This window comes from Lodderomyces beijingensis, assembly GCF_963989305.1.
Source record: "Lodderomyces beijingensis strain CBS 14171 genome assembly, chromosome: 1".
NCBI classification, from domain to species: domain Eukaryota; kingdom Fungi; phylum Ascomycota; class Pichiomycetes; order Serinales; family Debaryomycetaceae; genus Lodderomyces; species Lodderomyces beijingensis.
This window is the reverse complement of record NC_089970.1, coordinates 717,227-739,494: the sequence shown is the minus strand read 5'-3', so window position 1 is coordinate 739,494 and position 22,268 is coordinate 717,227. Positions and strand designations below refer to the sequence as shown.

Here is a 22,268-nt window from a genome sequence, read left to right as displayed (position 1 = left end):
TCATTTGCATGGATGCGTCTATACTAGGCATGGATTTTATAGATAGAGCGCCTTTGTCGCTCGATAAGGATAGAGTGACGTGTCTACTACTAGTCAACACCCACTTGATTAAAAAAGCCATTCAAATATACACAAGCGTGATATGTAATCCACAAGTGATGCAGCAAATGACCCAGGAGCAGCGAGGCAGCGTGACGAATTCGTATACCGGTTGTATCAAGAGACTTCAAGCTAACTTAACTACGTTGAGCTATTTGCATGAAAAGTATCATGGTAGTGTGCAACCGCTGCAACCTGGACCTAAATCGTCTTTCCCCGTGATTTTGAATGCTCCTCCAGATATGCCTGAGTTGAATGCCTTGTATCTGAAGCTTCAAGAGATGTATGCTGAAGCTTATCAATATGCGAAATTTAAATATGAGGAGGCGAAGAAGCAGCACATGTTTCAGCAGCAGCAACAACAGCAACAACAAGCGATGGGGCTTGTTGGAGGGATGCTGCAATCGCCCGGCATGGCGATGAGACAACCGTCATCGATGGTGAACCCCATGCTCTCACAACAACAACAACAACAACAACAACAGCCACCACCACAACAGCAACAACAACAAGGGCAAGGACTAATACCGCCACAGCAGCAACCACAGCCCCCCATACCACAACAACAGTACCCTCCCGTGCAACAGAATCTAGCACAACCACCAATGTCGCAAGTTCCTCCGCCTCAAATGTCCCAGCCAATGGTTCCTCAACAGCCCCCCATGCCGCAGCAACAACAGCCACAACCACAAACGAGCATGCAGTTTTCGGCCCCGCAACCACTCGATGACGTCTTGTTGACTGACAACTTTACAAGCTCAAACACGCCTCTTGGAGGAGTGGATTTCACAACCAATCAAAATTTTAACGGTGGTGGGAATGGTGGCAGTGGCATTCCCTCTGGTCCCAACTCCGCCTCGGCCGATCTTAACAGTTTCCAATTATCTACACTTTCGCCACAGCAGATTTTACAGCAAGCTAATGAATCGAAAGGCACACCAGATAATGACTTTTTATTCTGATAGATATCTTTTTTAATGTTTTTCTTTAGGTTTTTCTTCATCCTTCCATCTATCTATCTATATAGATCTTATTCTAACTTATTTTAATAATACATTTACAGACCCGGATAAGCAAAATCCTTGAGCACGTCGTTGTATGCTGCATTCTGGTTTTCAGGCTGCTCAGTCGAGTGCACATGAAGCCAGCCCGCTTCATGGGTGATTTCGTTCCACAAATTTTGCTCCTCGTCCAAAATAGGGAAATCCTCGATCCCTTGCAAATCTAGATCCGCCGAGTATGCTTCTGCTCCAGCATGGTTTTGGAAGCCGCTGGCAAATTGCAAAAGGTCCAAGTCGTTTGGCGGGGTGTGAGCTGTTGTTGGGTACTCGGTGTCCTTTTTCACGGGTGCCTCTTCCACAATTGCCGGCTCCGAGGGTCTCCTGAATTCGTCGTCGTGTTTCTCGAGGATATCGCTCATTACGCCATTAAAGTCGAGCACACATATAAGTTTGATCAATTGAGCTCTTCTTAACGCCGCGGGGTAGTTTCCAAGCCGCTTCATTTTTGTGAATAGTACTAGCGCGTGGTCAAGATGGTTTTTGGTTGCTTCATGGACACCAAAGGAGGCATTGAACAAGATCAAAGTCGATGCTGAAGTGAACAAATACTCGCGATCCATCCAACCAAACAATGCAACCATGTTTTCAGGAAGCAACGACCATATGCTTTTGACGGTGTTGATGGAGGCCTGGAATGAAGCATTTAGCAAGCTTAGCACATTCTTGGAGTACTTGGTCAAGTCAATGTACTTGTTTTCTTGATTCTGGGTCTGCAATTCCTTGAGCTTTTTGCTGGCAAAGTGGAACAACAACGGACGCACTGCCAAGTTTATACCTTGGAAATATTCAGTCATCAAATTGACAATGAGCCGCGAGATTTTCGGTTCATCGACCGAGTAATCCACATCCAAGTACTCTGGAAGTGAGCTTTTCCACGAAATCAAACGCTGCACTAAATCCGAGACAATCGGCAAGATGTTGAATCTTGGCTGTTTGGTGTACAATGACGAGAGAATCAACGCGTTGATTTGGGTGATGGTGACGCAATTATTGATATAATCGGCAGGTGGGAAAATATAGTAGCTTCTAACGTCGGCCTCGTTCCTGGGGAAATCGGACAAGTCAGGTTTGAAATCGCCCGGTAGTGCAGTTGAGACAGAGTCATCGGCAAAACTCAACGGTAGGCCGGCCTTGGACGAAAGCATTCGTTCGTACATGTACACGGTCCACCAGATTCTTCTCCTATGCTCAAGCTCAGACCTATCAAGGTTCTCCTGGTCCGCGTCAACGTGCCACCCCAAGATCAAGGCAGCTCGAAGAGCCAATCCAAAGTAGAAATAAGATGCAATTGTACAATCTGCCACTTGCAAATAGAATGCATAGAGCAACATTGCTTCGATACCTCCGTCTTTGGTTATATTGTCGATAGCACCAGATGCAAACAATCCAGTAAACAATTCTGAAGCTTGGAAGAAAAATCCAGCACCAGGTAGGGTGTTATTTTGCATTTGTTCCTTGGCCCTTTTCTTCATATCCTGCCTCTGCTTTTTTACATGTGTATCCGATTCAGTCCCCAAATACATTTCACCAATCGAAAAGATTAAAAGCACTTTGCTGAACCAAATAGTTTCCAAAATCGTATCGTCATCAGAGTCCCTCTTGATGCAGTTTTCTTGAGAGTTGTAGTGCTGTTCACGAAGCATGTTTCTTCTTAAAATTTTTTTATTTTCTTCCATCTTTCCCGAGTAAATGTTGGTCAAGAATTGTTTAACCAAGCCTTCGTTGAAAAAATAAAAACAGCCGTCATTGTAGTTGACAAACGTGTCCACCAACAACATTGCGTACGAATAGGAGGGCAAGGAGAAATTGATCGACAACCCTGGTCTGGTGTTGGTTTTCGAAAGCGTCACCTTGTATGCGTTGCCCTCGGATTCCAAGATCTTGCTCTCGCGCGTGGACGCCGAATGCAGTGAATGTCGAGAACCTTTAGGCGAGGCACCATTTAGCAAGTTCAACGAAGCTGCAGGCGATGTCTCCTCGATGGAGTTGTTGGGAAACAACCCACTCGAGACATACGACGGTACTAAATTTTGAATCTCTAATCCAAAAAGAGTCATCGACGAACTGCCCACGTAGACCTTCTCGCCCGTTTTAGATTGTATTAGCCGTCCGTGTTTGTCCAACGAAGGATTTATAACTTCGACTCCGTTCTGAGCATTAGCATTAGTTCCGTGATAATTAGGATGGCCACTGGAGGAGGCCGAGCCCAAATGGTTGAGTCCAATTTTTGAGCCTCCCGTGGCTTGTATCGGGTGGCTCATCAGAAATTGATGCTTGGCATCCTGTTGCTGCTGCTGGTACTTTGGAGGCGAACTTGCAAGTCGTTTCTGTTCCAGCTCTTTCAAGTCGATGCGAAGCGAGGCATTTTCCTTTTTGAGTCTCGCTATATCATCATGTAGCTTTGAAAGGTACTTCATAGACACAACAATCTTCTTATCTGCTTCAATGTATTCACATTTTGTCCGAGCCAAATGGCACTTTTTGCACGGTTCTCCACCGGGACATCGTATATGCCGCGTCCGACACCTTATACACGCCAAAGAGGTCCTCTTTTGACGCGCTGAACTGCTTGCAGACGAGTGTTGACCTGTTTCGTTTTTAGCAGCACTCTCCGATGCCAACTCTGCATCTGCCTCTGCATCCTGTGGTGGTCTATTGTGGTCTTCTTCAGCTTGGTTATTGGTTAGAGCGGCAATGGTAATCTGCGGAGATGAGTGGTGATTGCTCATCCTAAAATGACCAGCTGGGATCAACGTTCAAGCAGTATCGTTTCCAGTCGTATGATAGATGTATATTTCCGTGTTTCTGTATATGTATACATGTATATGTATATTTGTTGTTGGCAAAACGAGAGAAGGAGATCCAATTTATTCAAGAAGAGTTCTAAGCAGCCAGAGTGGCTACTGACAATGAGTACGTAAAATAATAACCCTACAACTCGTCGGTGCAAGATGCTGCATCAACTTTACTAAGCGACGGATCTCCTCAAATATCAATCCCATTCATTTTTGTCGGAGAGAGAGCATTGTTGAGACCTCCTCTTCCCCATGTGTTGCTCATGGTTTCCCCTGAAAAGGACCTGAGTCGTTCCACTACGCTGAGAGAGAGAGAGAGACACCACACAGACATAGCGGGAGATAAGCTGCATGGGGATGGAAATACACGCACGGTCTTTTTTGCTTGATTGAAATTCTAGCAATCATCACCAGAATTCAGCAGGGGGGCCAGAGCCAAAAGAAGCACCGAATAGTTCTTGAATGGAACAAGAACGAGAAGAAGAAAGAGAACTCATGTTAAATCCAATGTTGTTTTTTTTTTCCCCGCTATTTTCAACTATACAGGAGGCAACACATTTTGCTTTGAGGATCCAATGACATTACCAGCGGGGTCATAAGAGCAAATCACATATAAACCCCAGTTTTGAGCTCTACAGTCCTTGTAGGCACATCCCAACTTGGTGGTGGATTTCCAGACAATGGCAGTGAAATGGTCAAAAGTGTTGGCAGCATTGTAGTTGTAAGTCTGACCTTCGTCGTACCAAGCCTCGACAGCAGATGGTCCATCAGGGTATCCAACAGCCAAGTTTTCACCAAACTTACCACCGGAGTGTTTCAAATTACCGGAACATGAATATTGGTTAGCGTAGTTTTGGGCATAGTTGTAAGCATCTTGGTCCCAAGAAAGGGCGCCGACCCCATGAAGGGCACGCTTAGCATTGTGAGCATCAAGAATCGCCTTGGAGAAGGATGAATCTTGAGTGCCTCCAACATTGGCAGAAGCCGTAACTGCGGCTTTAGCAGGAGCTGGTGCTGAAGAAGAAGCAGCAGGTGAGTTTTGGGAGGAACGGGTGGTAGTTGGCTGAGCTTGAGTGGTGGGCTGCTCACTCGATTTGCTTTCAACAGCAGCAGCATAAGTTTCAACGGTCTTGACTTGTTCTTGTGCAACGCTCAGCGGAGCAGGAGCAGCAGCATCATCATTAGCACTGAGAGTTGAAGTAACCACAGTGGTAGGATTAGCCTTGACAACCAAAGTTTCGGTGGTTATGGAATCTCCACTTTGAATCACAACGTGTTCTTCCCATAATGATCTGAAAGGTTGGCTTGTTTCAGCAGGGTCAACGACACTGGTAAAGACAATCTCGTGGCCTTGAATGCTTGTTGAAAAGACCCAAGTTGAAGTTGAAGGCTCAGGTGCTACGCTAGTTGGCTCAACAGCGGCTTTGGCACCGGCAGTCACAGTTACTCTATGAGTTTCCGTGACGTATTCGACTTCAGGAGCAGGAGCGGCCTGAACCATGGTAGTGGTGGTGGCCAACAAAGTGGCAATTGCTGCAAATGATGAAACTTTCATGGTTGAATTTAAATTTTTTTTTTAAAACAAGCTAACGAATGAATGAAAAAAAGAATGAATGAAATTAAGTCGGAATGGGGCTGGGAGGAAAAGAACGACAAGACCTGGCTAAAGTTAGTTTTCAGTGTTTTTTTATGAAAGGAACGACTTGATAGTTGGGAAAAAAAAACTCTAGATGAACTTGCTTTGAAATTGGAGATTTGTCCTGATACTTAAATGATTGACGAAATTATGGGCAAAAGGTTGGTTAATAGGTGGGTTGGTTAGTTGGTTGGTCTAGATTGCTGTTGCAAAAGATATAATATTCAGTATGGTGCAATAATGAAGGGGGAGAGGGGGCGGGGAGAGGTCAAAGTAAGGGTTGGAAGTGGGCAGTGACGAAGGATAGCACTGGCACTATTCGATGTTTGAAGATGAAATGAAAGTGGGTAGATATTATGATCCGGTAAAAGGTTGAAAGGTTGAAAGATGGTGAAAAACCTAGCAAAACAGTGATAATATTAGTATTATTGGCCGTTTCAAATGTTTATATATTTCATAACAGCGGCGAGAGGAAAGTTGATACATTGAATCAAACTTTTGTGCGTGCAACATCACTTGGTGTTTCTTAGATCTTGCGTTGTTGTAACTTGTTATTGAGCTAGTTAAGACACACTAAACAAATTCGAAAGGAGTCTTTTTTTTTCGGTTTTGTTGTTTTCTTGGGGTTGAGGTTAGTAGTGCTGGCTAACTTCAACACTTAACGCTAACTCTATTGATGTTTACTAAACATACGTCATTTGGTGAAACCTCGAGAAAAGTGTATGTGTTTTTTTGGCGTTTAAGCCGGATGGGTAAAGTTCTTCTAATTAACCGAAAGGAGTTGTATCTGTTGCGCAACAAAAACTGAGTGGGTGAGAAGAAGAGTTGGCTGGTGCAAAATTCTATTATGTAATCACTTTAAACTGTAACGTTTGCACCGAAAACTCGCGCGTCACCACTTAAAAACTGAAATACTATGAGGGGGGGGAGCCCAATACGGATCCGTTTTGCAAGAATCGGCTTAGATATTAGCATTTTTTGGATAAAGTTTGACGAGGGAATGTTAACTTAGAACCATGACTATTTGGGCTTTGCTCTATTGTATTGTGTAGTGTTATGCTCCTCCCAGATTTTTGCGTACCAAATATGGGATCATTTTAAGATTTATCGAACATTGCAGCTTAGACTTGTAGGTCTTATTGGTCGATGTTCAAATTGACCGAGTTACTTAACCACACCGAGTGAGCCATAAACTCATGTCGGAACTTGAAACATACCAGTATAATACTGGTTCTTAATTAATATATTTTTGTTCATTGGGCGTGCCAGAGCAGGGCAGGGCAACGCAACCACTATATTCATTAATTACTGAAGCTGCGTTTAAACGTTCAAATTGAAGGTTCCTGGCCCACTTGCAGCTAGGAGTCGTCCGCACAAACTTTTAGGCAACGGCCGGTATGCTTTCTTTATTGGCCCCGCAGCGAGAAGAATGGGGACTTCAAAACACAGTATTTGATTCGACTAGCTTTTGTAGCCAGTCTCTAAAGTAGTCACCTTGGTTAGCGACGCCATTTCCCCAATCTGTAACATTCTGCGCCGAATCAGACAAATTTGCAATTTGTTGCAGAGCACAGACTGCATATAAGCTATGATGCAAGGTACCACTACCAGGAACAAGTGGGACCAGCGAGCAACTCGCAACGGACACTGCAGACCAACATACCATTACATGGACCGAGTATAGAGAAAGAAGGGGGAGGGCATACGGAAAAAGACATTCCCTTAGGAATGGTCTAATTGTAAAGATATAGAGTGAGATACGGATCGTTTTAGCTTCTTGTTCTATTCCAAAAATGGGCTAGATCCATTCTAGATTTTCTAATTATAACATCTCCACTAAAAAATCCATTATCATACAATATCCAGATGAAACCATTTCAACGTTTCGTCGTCGCCATCGTCGTTGTTGTTGTCATCGTATTCTCTTTTCACGGCCGGTCTTTCACAGGTATGTGACATACGTTCAAAATTCTAGTATTTTTCCTCGTCTCATCACTGTTCTCGTTCCATTATCAATGTTCTAGAACTTGCACCGCTTCAAACCAAAGGCATGATATTCAGTTTGCCCTGGCCCAAAACATTACCAGCAGCGCTGTACTCGCAAACAACATATAACCCCCACCCGCGTGATTTGCAATCACGATAAGCACATCCCAAACGAGTAGTGCTTTTCCAGACAACCTGAGTAAAATGGTCAAACCTCGAAGCCAGCGAGTAGTCGTAGTTGTGGCCCTCGGAATACCATGCTTCCACGGCAGCTTGACTAGAAGAATACCCAAGAGCCAAGTTTTCACCGTAACTTGAGCCCGAGTGTCTTAATGAGCCGGAACAGTCGTATGAGTTTGCCATGCCTTGAGCGAAGTTTGCTAGTTGCGAGTCCCATGATAATTCGGGGACTCCATGTAATGCACGTTTTGAGTTGTGGGCGAAGAGTATGCTATCTGCGAATGGATCAGCCGTTGAAACTTGTTGCTCTTGCTGTTGTGGCACAGGTTCGGGAGCAGGTTGGGGAGCTTCAACTGGCGCTGGTGCCAGCTTTGGGGCGGGTTCAGGAGCAGGTTGAGGAGCAGGTTGAGGAGCAGGTTCTGGGACAGGTTGAGGAGCGGGTTCAGGAGCGGGTTGAGGAGCGGGTTCAGGAGCGGGTTCAGGAGCGGGTTCAGGAGCGGGTTCAGGAGCGGGTTCAGGAGCGGGTTCAGGAGCGGGTTCAGGAGCGGGTTCAGGGATAGGTTGGGGAGCTTCAACTGGTGGTGGAGCAGGCTCAGCATTTGGCTCCTGCACCGCGTCTAACTGTTGCACTTGCGGTTCTTCAACCGGTTGAACTGGCTCAACTGGATCAACTGGTGCAGGAACATCTTCCGCAGGAGCATCTTCCACTGGAGGCTCAACAGGCTCAACAGGAGAAGGCGTCGTTGGCACGCTCGTTGGCCCGTCCACAACATATTCCGTATACAACGTGCCAGCTTCATTCGTGGCGTATGCTGATCTTGTCACTGTGACATATTGTGTCTCCGTAAGCACAAGAGCTGCAGCTTGTGCTATCGACACCAACACGGTAAAAGTAGCGAGGCAAGTCCACAACTGATTGGTTTTGCGCTTTAGCATCCTACGTGGCTGGTGGCTTCAATAGTACACTGGGGTTATTGACGACGGTGGAATTATGGTGGAGGCTGTTGTTGTTGTTGTTGTTGTTGACCAGACAATAGGAAGGGAGATGGCTGTTTCTTTATGGTTGAAGTTTTGACTTCACTAAGTTTACCTAATTTTGTTTTTTTTTGTTACTTATTTTCCAGTTTCAATACAGAGAGCAGTCGTATCGACTTTGAATACTATGGGTCCTCCAGCTTTTATTATTTACAGGGCAAGATGCACATCCAGAATAAGACACTGGGGGTTTTCGGTTTCCCTGGTCTGGGCTGCAACACGACACAGAATCGAGATTTTCCCTTTTCCGCTTCTGCGCTGCCGGGTGACACAAAAAGACGCGCTTTTTTTTCAGTTTGAGAGAGGGAGATCGATAGCACGAACCATGAAGCAGCGCATGTAAATACGAGATTGAAAATGGTCAATCTCAAGGTGAAAGTCAGACGAAATATAAAGATGTGAGTTGAGCCGGTTCATGTCGAGCCCATGCCACTTTGAAAATGAAAAATGGGAACAAAAGAACGAAGAAAGCTTTGCTCGGAAAAGCCCCATATCTTTCACTCTCGTCTTGCATCCTTGGATCTCAATACATGAATTGGCAAAAAGTTTATTTTCTTCTAACTCAAGCTTTCATAACCTCGATCGTCTAAAAGTGCTTGTTTCATCTCCATTAGGCATTCTCTTTACCCTCATTCTTCGTTCTATTATCTCTATTATTTACATGCTACTTGTTTATGAATTGATCGCATTTAGGATACCCTCTTTGATCGTCTCGAGCTTTATTTTTTTTTTACCCCCACGATCTACTTTCCAGATCGCGACTAAAAAAAAGAATAGATTGTGTTTCCACAGAGGTTTAAAAAGGGTTTGCAATCCGTCCCCAATCCGTTTTTGAAGCTTGGTTTAAGCAAACGTTTTTTTTGGGGAAAGGCTATAATTTTGGTTTCATGAACATTCGTGTAACCATAACAATAGAAAGGAGAGGTAAGGAATACCCTTCACGAATGCTTGAGTTTACGAAGAAACGTCCAAGTTGAACATTGGTATTTCCTATTCAATAACCCACGTTCTTTTTTTAGCTCGTTAAATAATCATCCAAGTTGGGATAAACAATCTCATAAGGCTTTACATGGTTCTTTTCAAGGCCATCTTCAACGTATTTGCTCCAGTTCTTCAAAAACGGGTGCCCGCTCATTTCCATCGTTTGCAAGTCTCCAACAACGCAAAGTTGTCGCTTGGGCCTCGTGATGGCCACATTCAATCGCTTCTTTTCCTTCAAAAACCCCACATCGTGAACATCATTCGAGCGCACCAAAGTCAAAATGATCACCTCTTTCTCTCGACCTTGAAACCCGTCGACGGTGCTCACTTCAATCTGCGAGTCTCGTCCAATCTCCTTTTTTAAAACCAGCACCTGTGCCGCATAGGGTGCAATCACTCCTATATCTGTTGGCGAGACTCCGCTTTCAACGAGCCTCTGGATATGTGCTTTGACTATGAGTAGCTCCATTTCGTTGTATTTAGAATCGCTTGTAGCTAAATCTAGTCTTTGTTCTGGGAAGTCGCCGCCTTGAGTATCGTACCAGAGACACTGTGGAGCAGTTTCTTCATTCTCCACCACGCCCGGAAGGTCAATCAAGCTAATGTCCTTGACTGCGTCGGCACTTGTCAACTTGTCCTGATACAATGCCATGCTCGGATACTTCATTATACTATCATTCATGCGATACTGGACATTAAGCAAGTTTTTGTACTTTTCGCCATCTAGTTTCGCAACTAGTCTGTCAAACAAGGTAGTTTCCAAGATCGAAGGAGCCGTTCCAGCAGCAGAAGCAGCAGAAGCATTGCCTTTGCCCGACAGCATCACGGTGGGAGCAAGTTGCATATTGTCTCCGGCAATGACTAGCCTCTTGAACTTGTCACTGAGCAACAAGGGAATCCAGCATTGCGGCTCCATCGACTGTGACACCTCGTCGATAATGATTGTGTCAAACGCTACGCCGCTTCGCTTCAAATCATAGGAGCCAGCCCCGTGTAGTGTAGCCAAGATGACTTTTGCGTTGTTCAATAGTTCATGAACAATTTTCCGTTCTCTTTGAACCAACTCTTTCTTCAAAAGCTTTAGTTCTTGATACAATGCTTTCCTCTCAGCGTACCTCTTGGCCTTTTTAATCTTGCCCAACACAGACTGAATGTCTTTTTCCAAATCCATAATGACATCACGCCCGTAACTTTTGGACAAGACTTCAAGTGAATGCTGCAAGTTTACAGGTAAAAGTCGAGCCGGGTGTCCAATTCGCACGAGTTCACCAGCCTTGTACTTGTCGCCTAGTCGCTCCAATATCGTATCCACCGAGATGTTTGAAGGTCCGCACACCAAGACTTTTTCACCGCCGTGCTCTGTCAACTGCCGTATTAGCTCGACCAAAGTCATGGTTTTCCCCGTCCCCGGTGGCCCAAATACTATCGAAATGTTGGATCGGTTGATTGCAAAATCAATCGCCAGCTTTTGAGACTCATTGAGGCCTGCATTGAAAAATTTCAATGGATATTGCGTGCTGCCGTTATTGGTGGCTCTTGGCTCGTATTTGGTCTCGCCCAATAATAACCGGTGGATCTCATTCTTGTTGCAATCCTTCAACGCGGCCACTTTGTCCATCGTGGTGAGCATGCGCTTGTAGGTGACGGAATTGGCTAATTTTACAATCCATAACCTCGCCGAATCCGTGGTGTTGGTGTAGTAGTTGAGAATTTTGTCATCGCTGGTGGATTCATCAACGGACAAGGTGATCATTTGAGCAGTCACTTTCACGACGACAGCCTCAAGCGCTTCATCGTCTTCGCTCGCTTCCACTTCATTCTCTTGTTTTTTCTTCTTTGTATTTTTGCTCTTTTCAGATTTGCCCATCTTGGCAATCTTGACAATATCACCGGTTTTCATCGTGCTCGTCGACAACTCGCCATCAGAGACGGCATTGTCCAATTGGAGTTCCAAAATGGTCTTTCCACCAATGCCGGTTCTGATGTTGACAATGTTTAAATTGATGATCGCAAGACCCAACTGGGCCAATTTCCTGGGTGGATAGGCATTGATGTACAGTGTCGTTTGAGCTACATCTTCTTGCTGTTCACAAAGAATCGCCTCTTTGAATTTTTCAAACAAGTTCATGAAAAGCAAAAGAAACAAACCTGTCAACGGTTTTTTCTTCACCACCCTTTTTTTTCAATCTACAATGAGGCTGTATTGACTGTACGGACTATACGGACCGTATTGACTCTAGATTGGCGTGTCTGCAAAAAACGAAGAAGGAGTAACCTACGTATGTTTGAATCAGTTTTCTTGAAGTGAATCTTTACGACCATGCCACATCCAGGGCGTTTTTTGTCAGATCCAACTCACGCATCTTTGACTCAATTTTTTTTTTCATTCAATTTAGAACCACGCTGATCAAAGCAAGATACAATCGACATTTTCCATCAGACTTTGAATGTTTTCATGGGCCAAAGTTCCTTTTGCAGTGTGAATCCAACTTCGCTCAGTTCGGAGCCGGGTCCATCTTTTTTTCCTCCCTCTCTTTGCCTACTCCTCCACAGAAGACCAGTTTGTATAATTTAAACCCCTACAATTATCTCTATCCACAAGACCTTCACAACAACAACAATATACTTACGTGCCCTCACATACTCAGCTCGCCTCCTCGGTTCCATCACTTTTTCGGAAAATCGCCGATGTCACGGCCAGTCAGCTGCTTCAAGTACTGCGCAGCTTGGTCCTGCAATTGGTCCAACACCAAGTTTCTCTGCTTGAAATAGCCCGTCATCCTCAAGAAACTGACGACTTTGTCGTAGCAAACCTCACCAAAGGCCAAGTAGTTGCCAAACCAACGGCGGAAATCGATGCTGCTGAAATGCGACACGTCGAATTGCAAACCGGTATTACGGTGGATCCCGGCTAGAATGATCGATATGAGCACGAGATCGACGGAGTAGTGCGCCAATTTCCCCAACTTGAGCATCTGTTAGTAGTCAATCCCATGTTGGAACTGAAAAAGGTAAACAAGAGAAACCCAGTCAAAGTCTCTTACATACTGACATTGGACGATTTGTTTGTTTTTAAGGACGTGTTGGTACTCTGGTGCAGAGGACAGAGGACAATCGGAGTAAGAGTTTCAAGGGCAAACAGATGGAAAAGATATCGACGGCGGCGCTACCATGTTCGTAGATAAGAGCCCCATTGTCTGACCATTTATCAATCTATTCACCGCAGCTTCATGGGGCCAATTCCAAAATCTTAGTCTTTCATGATCTATCTATTTGATTCTAAAAACTCGTAGCATGTACCTTTTGCAATTCCTTCTTGAGGACGCCGCCTGTCCAATTCACAACACGCTCACTTGAGCCCACGCCAATCTCGAGTCGGCACAATATCGAATCCACGTTATTCTTCAATTGCCGGTTGAACAACACATCAGTTTCGCTCTCGCTGTGTTTCGTTTCTTCGGTTGTAAGCGCCAAGTCAGTCAAGAGCCCAAACCTCGTGACCAACAAATCCGAGCCTTGATCGATTTCTTGAATCTTGTAGACAAATTTCAAAATCGCCGTTTTTAATTTCATATTCAAGTATTTGGAATTTAAAAGGTTCAATATGGTTTCAATTTGTTTCTGCTTGAGTATCGACAAATCGGACGTTGTAGAGAGACCCTGAGCTATATTCTCAATGATCCACGTGAGCTCTCTAAAATACCATTGGCTTGCATCTGGCTGCGGGCTAACGATGGCGTTCCACAACGGGATGTCCCAAGACGAAAGCTTTGGATGCGAAAGCACAAACCGGAATGTCTTCTCGTAAAGAAAGTGTCCCGGGTTAGCCAAGATTGGCACAAGCTGCGAGTATAGATACCAAATCATGGGCCCAATGACCAACTTTTGTGTTTTTAGGACTTGATCATGCTGCGATGCCAATGTGAACAAAATCGAGGAAAGGAAAACTTTGAAAACGTTCTTATCCTTGTACAGATTGTTGATCTTGCCGTTGTCAATTGACATGAGGACCTTGTTCAAAATGACCTTGGAAATACCAAGTGTGTCTTTGTCGGCTAAGTTGGCAATGATAAATTCTAGCAATCCTGAATCTACCAAGTTCTTCAAGTTGAACGTGTAGCTGTGAGTGACACTCGAGTCCTCTTTCTCCTCCTTTTCCAACTTCAACAACTCCTCATTATTGAGAATCACCATCAACAAAAACTCGTGGTCGTAAGCGGGTCTATCGATGGCAATTAATGAGTTTTCAGACTCGTAGTCCTGCACTTGCCTCCACGTTTCTGCTGCCGCGCGAGTTTTACCACTATGGAAATCTGGATTCGCAAATCGCTTACTGGACAATGTGTTTGCAATGATTTCCTTATTCAAGTTGACCGTGATCTGGCCGTTGTTGTTGTTCTTGGTGATGAGTTTCTCCGCTTTGGTCAAACCTTTTTCATCCTCATTCACTTGGCCCAGAAACTCCCACTCGGCGACTCTTGTGATCCATGAAGTCGCCAGTTTCGCTTCCATCTTTTGCAAGATGAATTTCAAAAGAACATCTTCTGCTCGATTCAAGCCTTGAAATTTCTGCAATACAACGTCAAGGTTGGACAAGTTGGACATCTTCAGATGGTCAAAGTTGAATAAAAAGAATACGATTGCTGCCGCGTAAAAGCGTGCCTGTTTATTGTCTTCGCTTGGTAGTTCGTCAAAGACAGACAAGGAAGTGACTGCAATTTGAAACAGTTTTTGAAAGTCGATCTTGTTCTTGGGGGCAGAAAGAATCAATTTCACGACATACTGTAAATAAACTGATTTTTTGGCCCACTTTGACAGTAAAATCACCTCAAGCTGGGTGTTTAAAATGTTTGCAGGAGCAAACAGCCACATGTTGTGCTTCAAGATATAGTCTCCAATTTTGGTGATGAATTTCTCGAAATTCTCGGAAAGGGAATCGCTTTCGGCAATCTTTTTGGTGACATAAAACATGCATTTTTGAAGCCAAATGCCCAATTCTCCCGCCACTGTTGGATTCAATTTGGAGATGAGTTCGATAAACTCGTTAGTGGTGGTATGCTTGAAATCGATCAACTGTAAAACTCGCGACACATGTTCTTCTGCAGCAGCAGAAGATGCTAAAATTGTAATTATTGGTTTCCACTGGCTAGACTCGACCTCTCCCTTAGTCAACTTGTTCATTATTGTTGTCATGCATCTATCCAAGATGTCGCTTGGGACCGGTATATTTTGATTCATCATCGAAGAAGCAATTAAGAACCTCAAGTTGTCATTTGCTGGCAACACTTGCCCTTGCAAGAGGTTATCCACTTCATTGCCAATTTTCTTTATCAAAAAGGGGATCAAGAAATAGTCGGCTGGATTCCTGATTATCTTGTCAAAGATATATTTCATCTGTGCCCTGTCGGAAAAAGATACCAAGCATTGCTCAAACGCGTTTGAAATGAGACCATCTCGTTGCGCATCTGTAGATTTCATTAATTTTTCAACCTGCTCAAAAGTGAGCTGCACGCGTTTATGAATGGCATGAGATGCCAACGCGATAAACATGTCTCCCGTAGACTGATCCAAAAGGGTTGAAAGATCCGTATCATCGACAGTCCAAACAAAAGCGATAAATTTTTTTTCTCCATTTTGCAAGCCAGCCTTGATGTAATTGCGAAACTCCTTGTTGACTGCTTCAGGAAAGTTTTCGAGGATGCCGTTGTAAAGCTGCAAGGCGAGTGCTCCATTTTCATTGTCACTTGCAAACAATGGTCTCCAAACCACGTCTGAGGCAAAGTAATAAATCGTTGATGCAATATCCGAGCTTGTCAAGTAGCTCCACACCTTGTTGAAGATTGCAGTGAGTAATTGCTGCGCTGGCTGCACCGGCTGCGAGTGTTCAACCACCAATCGAGCAAGAGTCAACGTCGCCACATAGTCTGGATTTGATAAAAGCATTTTCTTTTTCTCCAAAATAGATGGCTTCCGTATTAGGTCCTTGACGGGGAAACTGTAGACTATTTCAGGAATCGAAATCTCCTTTGCGTCGAGTGTATTGTGCAAAAGAGGAGGATTCATGATATCCAAAAAGCCTTCCTTGGCTTGCTTGGCTAGCAGCGAAAGAGCCTGCTCGGAACCTCCAAAAATCATCAAGTACCTGAGAAATCGGTATAACCAGTCAAAGTAAAAGTCCGTATCCACGTTTACATTGTTTTTCACCATGAACCCAAATTGCTCCACCAAGGACACCACAAATATGCTAGTGTCGTTATATTCTGCATGCGACAAGTCGAGGTACTTGTATGGAGTTCGAACGCATCTAGCAACCGTTTCATCCAACATGTTCCAATACTCGGGGCCCATTCGGGCACCACCATCACCATCACGACCATCATTGACATCAATGGAACGAATCAATGCCATGAGTGGTGTCACCAATAGTTTTTCATTAAACAACATCTTGTCCTCGCTCAACTTGTTCAACAAGTTGTAGATTTTCGCAACCAAACTTGTGGAGGAGATCTTGGAACTTGAAGCTACTACTTTAAGCAAAGATGTAAAGAACGAGTTTTGGTCGTTGATTTTGTTCCACCATTTGAAATCTTGATTCTGCAATTGCATGTATAGATCTAGGAGTATCAAGTCCAAACTTGTCAAGGATTGAGACTGCTTTTCGATGATGCTGGAGACACCAGTCGACACGAGCTTTTGCAAAGAGCTTTTGCTTGTTGATGACGGGGTCAAGCATTCGTACTTGTTTGCAACTTTCAACGCCGTTAGCCGAGTCACTTGGGAAACTTCATTGTTGGAGAGAACCTGCATGACGATGGATATATCAGGAAGTTGCACAGTTACCGCATCAATCAAATTCTGTCTCACGGCAACAGCCACTTTTGACGAGACGTTCTCCAACCTGGTTAACATGTATAAAATTAGTTGCAATGTCAATTGAACAATTAACTTTTTCTGCGGCTGCAATCCAGCAGTCAAGGCCGATTTCAGTAATGGAGCAAAAGCAATAGATTCAGCAATCAAACCTGCATCCAAATCCCCTACAAGTTCGACATTTGAATCAATTGAAGGCACTGGGTTTGGGATCTGCAATACATTGGTGTATAGCAAAGTGTATGTAATCCACCACGAGGTCAATGACGGGCTATGGTACCCGCCTCCGTGCTGCACCAAATAGTTCATATACGGTGCAATTAGTTCCTGACAAGATGATAGCACTCTCACTATAAACTGTAGTTGTTGGTTCGAATCAGTTGGCTTCAAAGTTGTAAGCAATGTGTATAATAACTTGTTCGCCACTTTGAAATTCTTGTTGTTTATTGCAATAACAACACCAACGTCAGAGTGCTTATTCCAAAACTCGTCGTTGATGAAAATCAACCCATTCTTGGTATCCGTCGTTAGTTTATCCATGAATTTGATAAAATAAGGTTCCTTGATTCTGTTGAATAGATCATGTACTTTGAACATGAAATTGTCATTCAAAATCTTACATTTTTGGGATTTTTTAAAATGAGATTCATCAAGCACCTTTTGGTCCAAAAACTCAATTAACCGCTGTATCAGTGGTGCCGTGTCATACTGAAGATATTTCCAGATGTTTCGCACAATCTTCAGGTGGTTGGTCAACAAGTCTAGTCGATGAACATGCAGTACACTGGAGCACAAGCTGATCCAAAACTTGACAAAGTTGCTCCTTATGGAATATGCGTCGTTGATCTCCCCAGAGTCTATCTCAATCTTGCTTGGTGTAACCAATTTCGGTAAAACAGGCAAGGTCAAGTCGAAATTGTTTAAAAACTCCACAGCTATTGCTGCGTCGTAATTGACCAAGTTTTCAAGAAGTCTGATTGTAGGATTAGTCGATGATGGTTTCAAACTGCTCAAGGCACGATAAATCACCTTGGAGTAGTTGATTAGGATATCTTTGTAAGCGTCTAAAAGAATCTGCCTATTTTGAGCCAGAAAAAGTATATCACCTTTGAGCTCGTTGAGCTTGTAAAGTATGGCATTGATCTTGTTTGTTATCAGTACAAACTCCTTGTGGTTGCTTGTTGCTGAGTAAAAGGACCATATCGGTAGAAGCTTGCCCAAGTATCCTCGTTCGATGAATAGTGACAATTTGGGGGTAGTATCTTCTAGCGAAGCAAGAACGTTGTCGAGCTCTTCGATAACATGGTGGTCAACGTTAACGGACGGTGAGGAGTAAACCTTCCGTCTCTTTGGCTCCGACATTGTCAAGAAACAAAAAACAAAACTAAACAGCTAGATTTTCAACCGTGGACGTATGTTGCAGAAACTTTGCAACTGGAATTTTTCTACAAACACGAGATGCCTGTCTGCATGGGTGGGGGACAGATGGCCCATATGGTAGCGCCGATTCTGAAATTTGGAGAACAAGGAACTTGGGTGTGTAAATATCCAAGCTATTATGGATTGTGGGATGACACACGGACAAATCAGTGAGCTTTCGGTTCAGAGTGGTGATAGTACGACTGCCCGTGCCGCCCGTTGATTCGCTTTACTGGTTAGTACCTCTAGGTGCGCTTTTCACGTTCACTCTGCTCTAATTTTTTTTTCTGTTTTTTTTTTTTTTTGCAGCAAATCGGCTGCAAATTTTTCCACGACAGATGAAAGATTCAAAAATCAAGAGTTGCAAAAGTTGAGACCCGTTGGGTTCTAAAATGAACAACTTGGTTTTAGTTCAAGGACAGACCCTCGCGATGAAGCACGATTTTACAACCACATTATTCCAACTACTATTTAAACAGGTTGTTGGTTATTTTTCCAAAAACAATTCCGATCGCCTTTAGCTCGCGATAGTGAAAGCTTTAGAGATGGAAAAAACTTCTTCACCTTCCTGAAATTGACAGTGGTACTAACATGGCTGAAAAATAAACTCTTATTAACATTTGGAGCTTAGTAATGAAGAGTCTACATGGTTGGAAAACAGGTTTTGAAGGTGCAGGATAATGGTGAGATGAAATTATTTCCGTTAGTTTCACCTCCTTAACACTCACTCCCACGAGATGCAGCGCTCGATAGACAGCATCAATGAATCCGGATTTTTTGATTACAACCACCACCACCACCATTGGATGCAATTGCAAGGGGGGAGCACCTGCCCTGCCCCCCTCCTGCTTTCTTATGCAAGAGCTCAACCACACAACAATAGATTGCATTGTTTCAGAGTTTGAAACACAACCAACGCTTAAAATCCATTCCTGTGCATAATAAAATGTGAAACGCTCCAATTTTTTTTGGTTTTACAATTTATTGTGCAAGTCACAATAGACGTAAAAAAATCCAGGATATCAGGAAGGCATGGGCTAGGAAGAAAAAGCCATTTTCCAAAGTAATCGGCCTCCTCTCCTCATTCACGTCAAGGAGGCAAAAAGAAAACAAGCGATATCTCTCGATTTTGGGTGTTGGTATAGTAGACGGGAGTCGCTACAAATGTTTTATGAGGAAGTCGAGGTTATCCAAACGGCGATCCTTCACTCTATATGAAAAAAACAGGGTTGGGTACGTTTGGATGTGTAAAGAGCCCAATGTCCCCATGCCAACCTTCAGCTACACTTTTCTTTACCTCCCCTTCTTCCTTCCCGCTTTCCTCTTCTTTACCTTCTTGCTTGATCAGGGAACATCCCCACCCGCGCGTGGTCACGTGCTTGAAAAACGTGTCGTTTCTCAACAAGCCCTTCTTTCGCAGGTTGCAACCATCTTTCAGTGAAAAAAGAAAGACATGTTGGCTTAGCATCGAGAAGGAAGGTTCCTTTGTTCTCAATTTCATTCATGAGGGAAGAGACTGGCACGAGTGGGAAATCCAGTAGAGCCCTAAAAAAAGACTAAATCCGTAGGGAACATCATGGGAGAAATAGCGGAGGCAATCCCACTTCCCGCGTCACCCTTAGCGTGGAGTGGGAGCAAGTTTCCGTACTGAATAGCCATGAAATCTTCTACTCAGCAATGGCAAACGAATATCCATCTCGTGTTGTTCCGCTCCAGTTCGTATCTTATCTTATCTTATCTGCTCATAAATGCGGTGCAGAATGTGGCCGTTTCTCGATCGAAGTTTCACGTTGCCTTCCTCCTTCTCCTTACCCCCCTACCCCTCTAACCCCCCAACTTCCCAAACCCCCACGTCTATTGTGCCACGGACGAAGACCAAAAAAAACAAGAAGAGTTGTTGCAATGCCATCGTGTGAATAAAAATAGCCAGCTAGAGCAATTGTCTTGTACCGTTAAAAAGAAAAAGTATATGCCACGTTATTGTTCTTCTTGCTACAAGTATTTGAATTGTTTCCAAGTCCGTCTCGGCTGGAAAAGAAAGCAAATGTACTCGAAACATACCCTAAAGGGCAAAAAAACCAGTAGTCGTGGTGTTCTTCTAGGGGACCTGGCTACTGTATCCTGGGGAGTAGAAGGGACAATTTAGCTAAATGATTTCATAGCCTCATATAGACAAGAGCTTTTCGCTTGCTTTGACGTGTCAGCCAGCAGCGTTCTACAGCCATCATTTGAACCACACATGGAACAACATGAAAGAGAGACAACAAAACATACTGCATTTAGTTTTTTTGACAAGTTTTCAGTTCACGTAGTTTCCCACTCCCTTTCCCCTTCCCCAACTTTTCCCTGCAACTTTCCTCCAGTCTCCTCCAAGCTCCGCCCTTTGCCGATATGCTGCTGCTGCTGTTGCCCAGTGACATGCCTGTGAATTATTTGACACATGCCAATTGGTTTCAAGAGCATCTTTCTGCACACACACACGTTCATTTTTTTTTTTTCGGAGAGTGAGAGTGAGAAAGAACAGCTGATTTCCAACTTTCCAGTTACTTAATTCGAACACTCCATTTTTTAAATCAATATGTTTATCGTCTTCCTCGTCTGGATTCATGGGAATAATGTTTCCCTTAATTATCTCGACGGCAGTCTCAGTGGCACTCTTTGTAAACTCAAAGAGCGTTTTCTGGATCAATTTTTCGCGGAAAAGACGTTCCTGGAACGAGGGACACCATGTCTTGCTGCTGTATTGCTGCGCTAAAAAAAAAGAGAAGTACGAAGTCATTCGTAGACATGTAGAGATTGAGCAAGCGTTTCCTCTGAGGGGGAGTTAATTTTTAAACCACTTTGCTTGATTGATCGGACTAAAAAATTGAGGGATCGTCATTGGAAAGGTGGAGACAGGCGGAGAAGCGTATGTTGTAGCATTTTCTTCTCCACAAGCATAGGCTTTCGCCCCCTCGGCCCCCTGGCTTGCCTTTGAGAGGAGGCTTGGGTCGGAAAGCAAAGTAAGCAATAGAATGATGCTTTCATTGGTGGTGAGGGTTTCGACGGCGTACTCCGGTCGAGTTGTAATGCCGACTGATCAATTAATGAAAGTGGTTAGCGGGGGAGACTGGGAAGACGGGGAAGATGGGGGAGGTAGGCAGGCAGGACCATGATTTTTTTTTTCGCGCAAGGTAAAGAAGCGGAAGCTTGTCTGGTAAAAAATTGACCATCAAAACAAGCAAGACTAAGCAGAAGCAGAAACAGAAGAAGAAGAAGAGGAAGAACAATTGTCGTCGTGACTTCCCTATGGAAAAAAAAAATTGCATCTGTACGTTCCTTTCGTACCAGAGTATGCATGCAAAGTGGTTGAAGTTGGAATCTAAATGTATGACGAAGTTTCATCAAAAGATCGGCTCCTGGGCATGTATATCGTATACTCATAGTATAGATATATGTATATCAATACATATGCTTGATGCGAAATGTAAACAGACGCTGTTGAAATGCTATCTCGGACTCAATCAAAATTTCGCTCGATTTGGCGACTTGGTACACCAGCGAGTTTTAACCACTTATTTTTTTCGGATATTAGATTCGACAAACACACAAGTCAAGAAGCTGGAGCGGGATTATTTTGATATCGTTTCGTGTATTTTTGGAACAACATTATTCTACATCAGCGAAGTCCGGTTATCACCTGTCGTACTCGGTAATGTAGGATAAACCCATCTTGGAGAGAGAGTGTGAGGGAGAAAGAGAGACAAGGATGATTCTCCTTGTTTTTAAGCCCAATCTCGAGATGGCAGAGTTCTACAAGTTCTACAAGTTCTATAACTTGTCCATTCCTTGCTTGTTACATCCAAAGCCGTCTTGGGCCATTCTCTGGCCAATGCCGTGGAAAAAAGTTTCCTATTTTTTTGTCCCCAAGCTCTCACCGTCAAGCCATCGCTTGTAGTCTCTGTATGGCAAGCAGATGAACTGAAACGAGATGATAAAATAAAAAATACAAAACAAAAAATAAACCGAAAAAAAAAAATTGAAGAAAAAATTGACGCTGTCAAATGACGTAGTTCCCTCCATGATCAAACCACCGGTTATGTATGATGTGCGTGTGTATGACTCGCAAGAGACCATCCACTTTGCAACGGAATTGCAAAGACACTTTTAAGTTTGGATCGTGCCCTAAAAACTTCGGACAGGAGAAATGAGGAAGAAGAAAGAGAA

At 43.8% G+C, this 22,268-nt stretch overlaps 7 protein-coding genes across 7 annotated transcripts; 1 reads left to right on the top strand and 6 right to left on the bottom strand. All coding sequences in view use genetic code 12, as the record gives it.

The window, feature by feature from the left end:
• Positions 1 to 8: 8 nt before the first annotated feature.
• On the top strand, positions 9 to 1,061 carry LODBEIA_P03020 (uncharacterized protein; the record flags this gene model as incomplete). Its single annotated transcript, XM_066973084.1, has 1 exon — positions 9 to 1,061. One exon carries the CDS (start codon positions 9 to 11, stop codon positions 1,059 to 1,061), a length of 1,053 nt encoding a protein of 350 aa, XP_066827240.1.
• A 95-nt stretch (positions 1,062 to 1,156) lies between these two features.
• Positions 1,157 to 3,889, bottom strand: LODBEIA_P03010 (uncharacterized protein; the record flags this gene model as incomplete). Its single annotated transcript, XM_066973073.1, has 1 exon — positions 1,157 to 3,889. The coding sequence occupies one exon, from the start codon at positions 3,887 to 3,889 to the stop codon at positions 1,157 to 1,159; it is 2,733 nt and encodes a 910-aa protein (XP_066827239.1).
• A 604-nt stretch (positions 3,890 to 4,493) lies between these two features.
• On the bottom strand, positions 4,494 to 5,510 carry LODBEIA_P03000 (uncharacterized protein; the record flags this gene model as incomplete). The annotated part of the gene is made up of 1 exon (XM_066973062.1): positions 4,494 to 5,510. One exon carries the CDS (start codon positions 5,508 to 5,510, stop codon positions 4,494 to 4,496), a length of 1,017 nt encoding a protein of 338 aa, XP_066827238.1.
• A 2,118-nt stretch (positions 5,511 to 7,628) lies between these two features.
• Positions 7,629 to 8,693, bottom strand: LODBEIA_P02990 (uncharacterized protein; the record flags this gene model as incomplete). The annotated part of the gene is made up of 1 exon (XM_066973049.1): positions 7,629 to 8,693. One exon carries the CDS (start codon positions 8,691 to 8,693, stop codon positions 7,629 to 7,631), a length of 1,065 nt encoding a protein of 354 aa, XP_066827237.1.
• Positions 8,694 to 9,807: 1,114 nt separating this feature from the next.
• LODBEIA_P02980 (uncharacterized protein) lies at positions 9,808 to 11,901 on the bottom strand (the record flags this gene model as incomplete). Its single annotated transcript, XM_066973038.1, has 1 exon — positions 9,808 to 11,901. The coding sequence occupies one exon, from the start codon at positions 11,899 to 11,901 to the stop codon at positions 9,808 to 9,810; it is 2,094 nt and encodes a 697-aa protein (XP_066827236.1).
• A 538-nt stretch (positions 11,902 to 12,439) lies between these two features.
• Positions 12,440 to 12,827, bottom strand: LODBEIA_P02970 (uncharacterized protein; the record flags this gene model as incomplete). Its single annotated transcript, XM_066973027.1, has 2 exons — positions 12,440 to 12,739; positions 12,822 to 12,827. 2 exons carry the CDS (start codon positions 12,825 to 12,827, stop codon positions 12,440 to 12,442), a joined length of 306 nt encoding a protein of 101 aa, XP_066827235.1.
• Positions 12,828 to 13,052: 225 nt separating this feature from the next.
• Positions 13,053 to 18,005, bottom strand: LODBEIA_P02960 (uncharacterized protein; the record flags this gene model as incomplete). Its single annotated transcript, XM_066973016.1, has 1 exon — positions 13,053 to 18,005. The coding sequence occupies one exon, from the start codon at positions 18,003 to 18,005 to the stop codon at positions 13,053 to 13,055; it is 4,953 nt and encodes a 1,650-aa protein (XP_066827234.1).
• Positions 18,006 to 22,268: the final 4,263 nt, after the last annotated feature.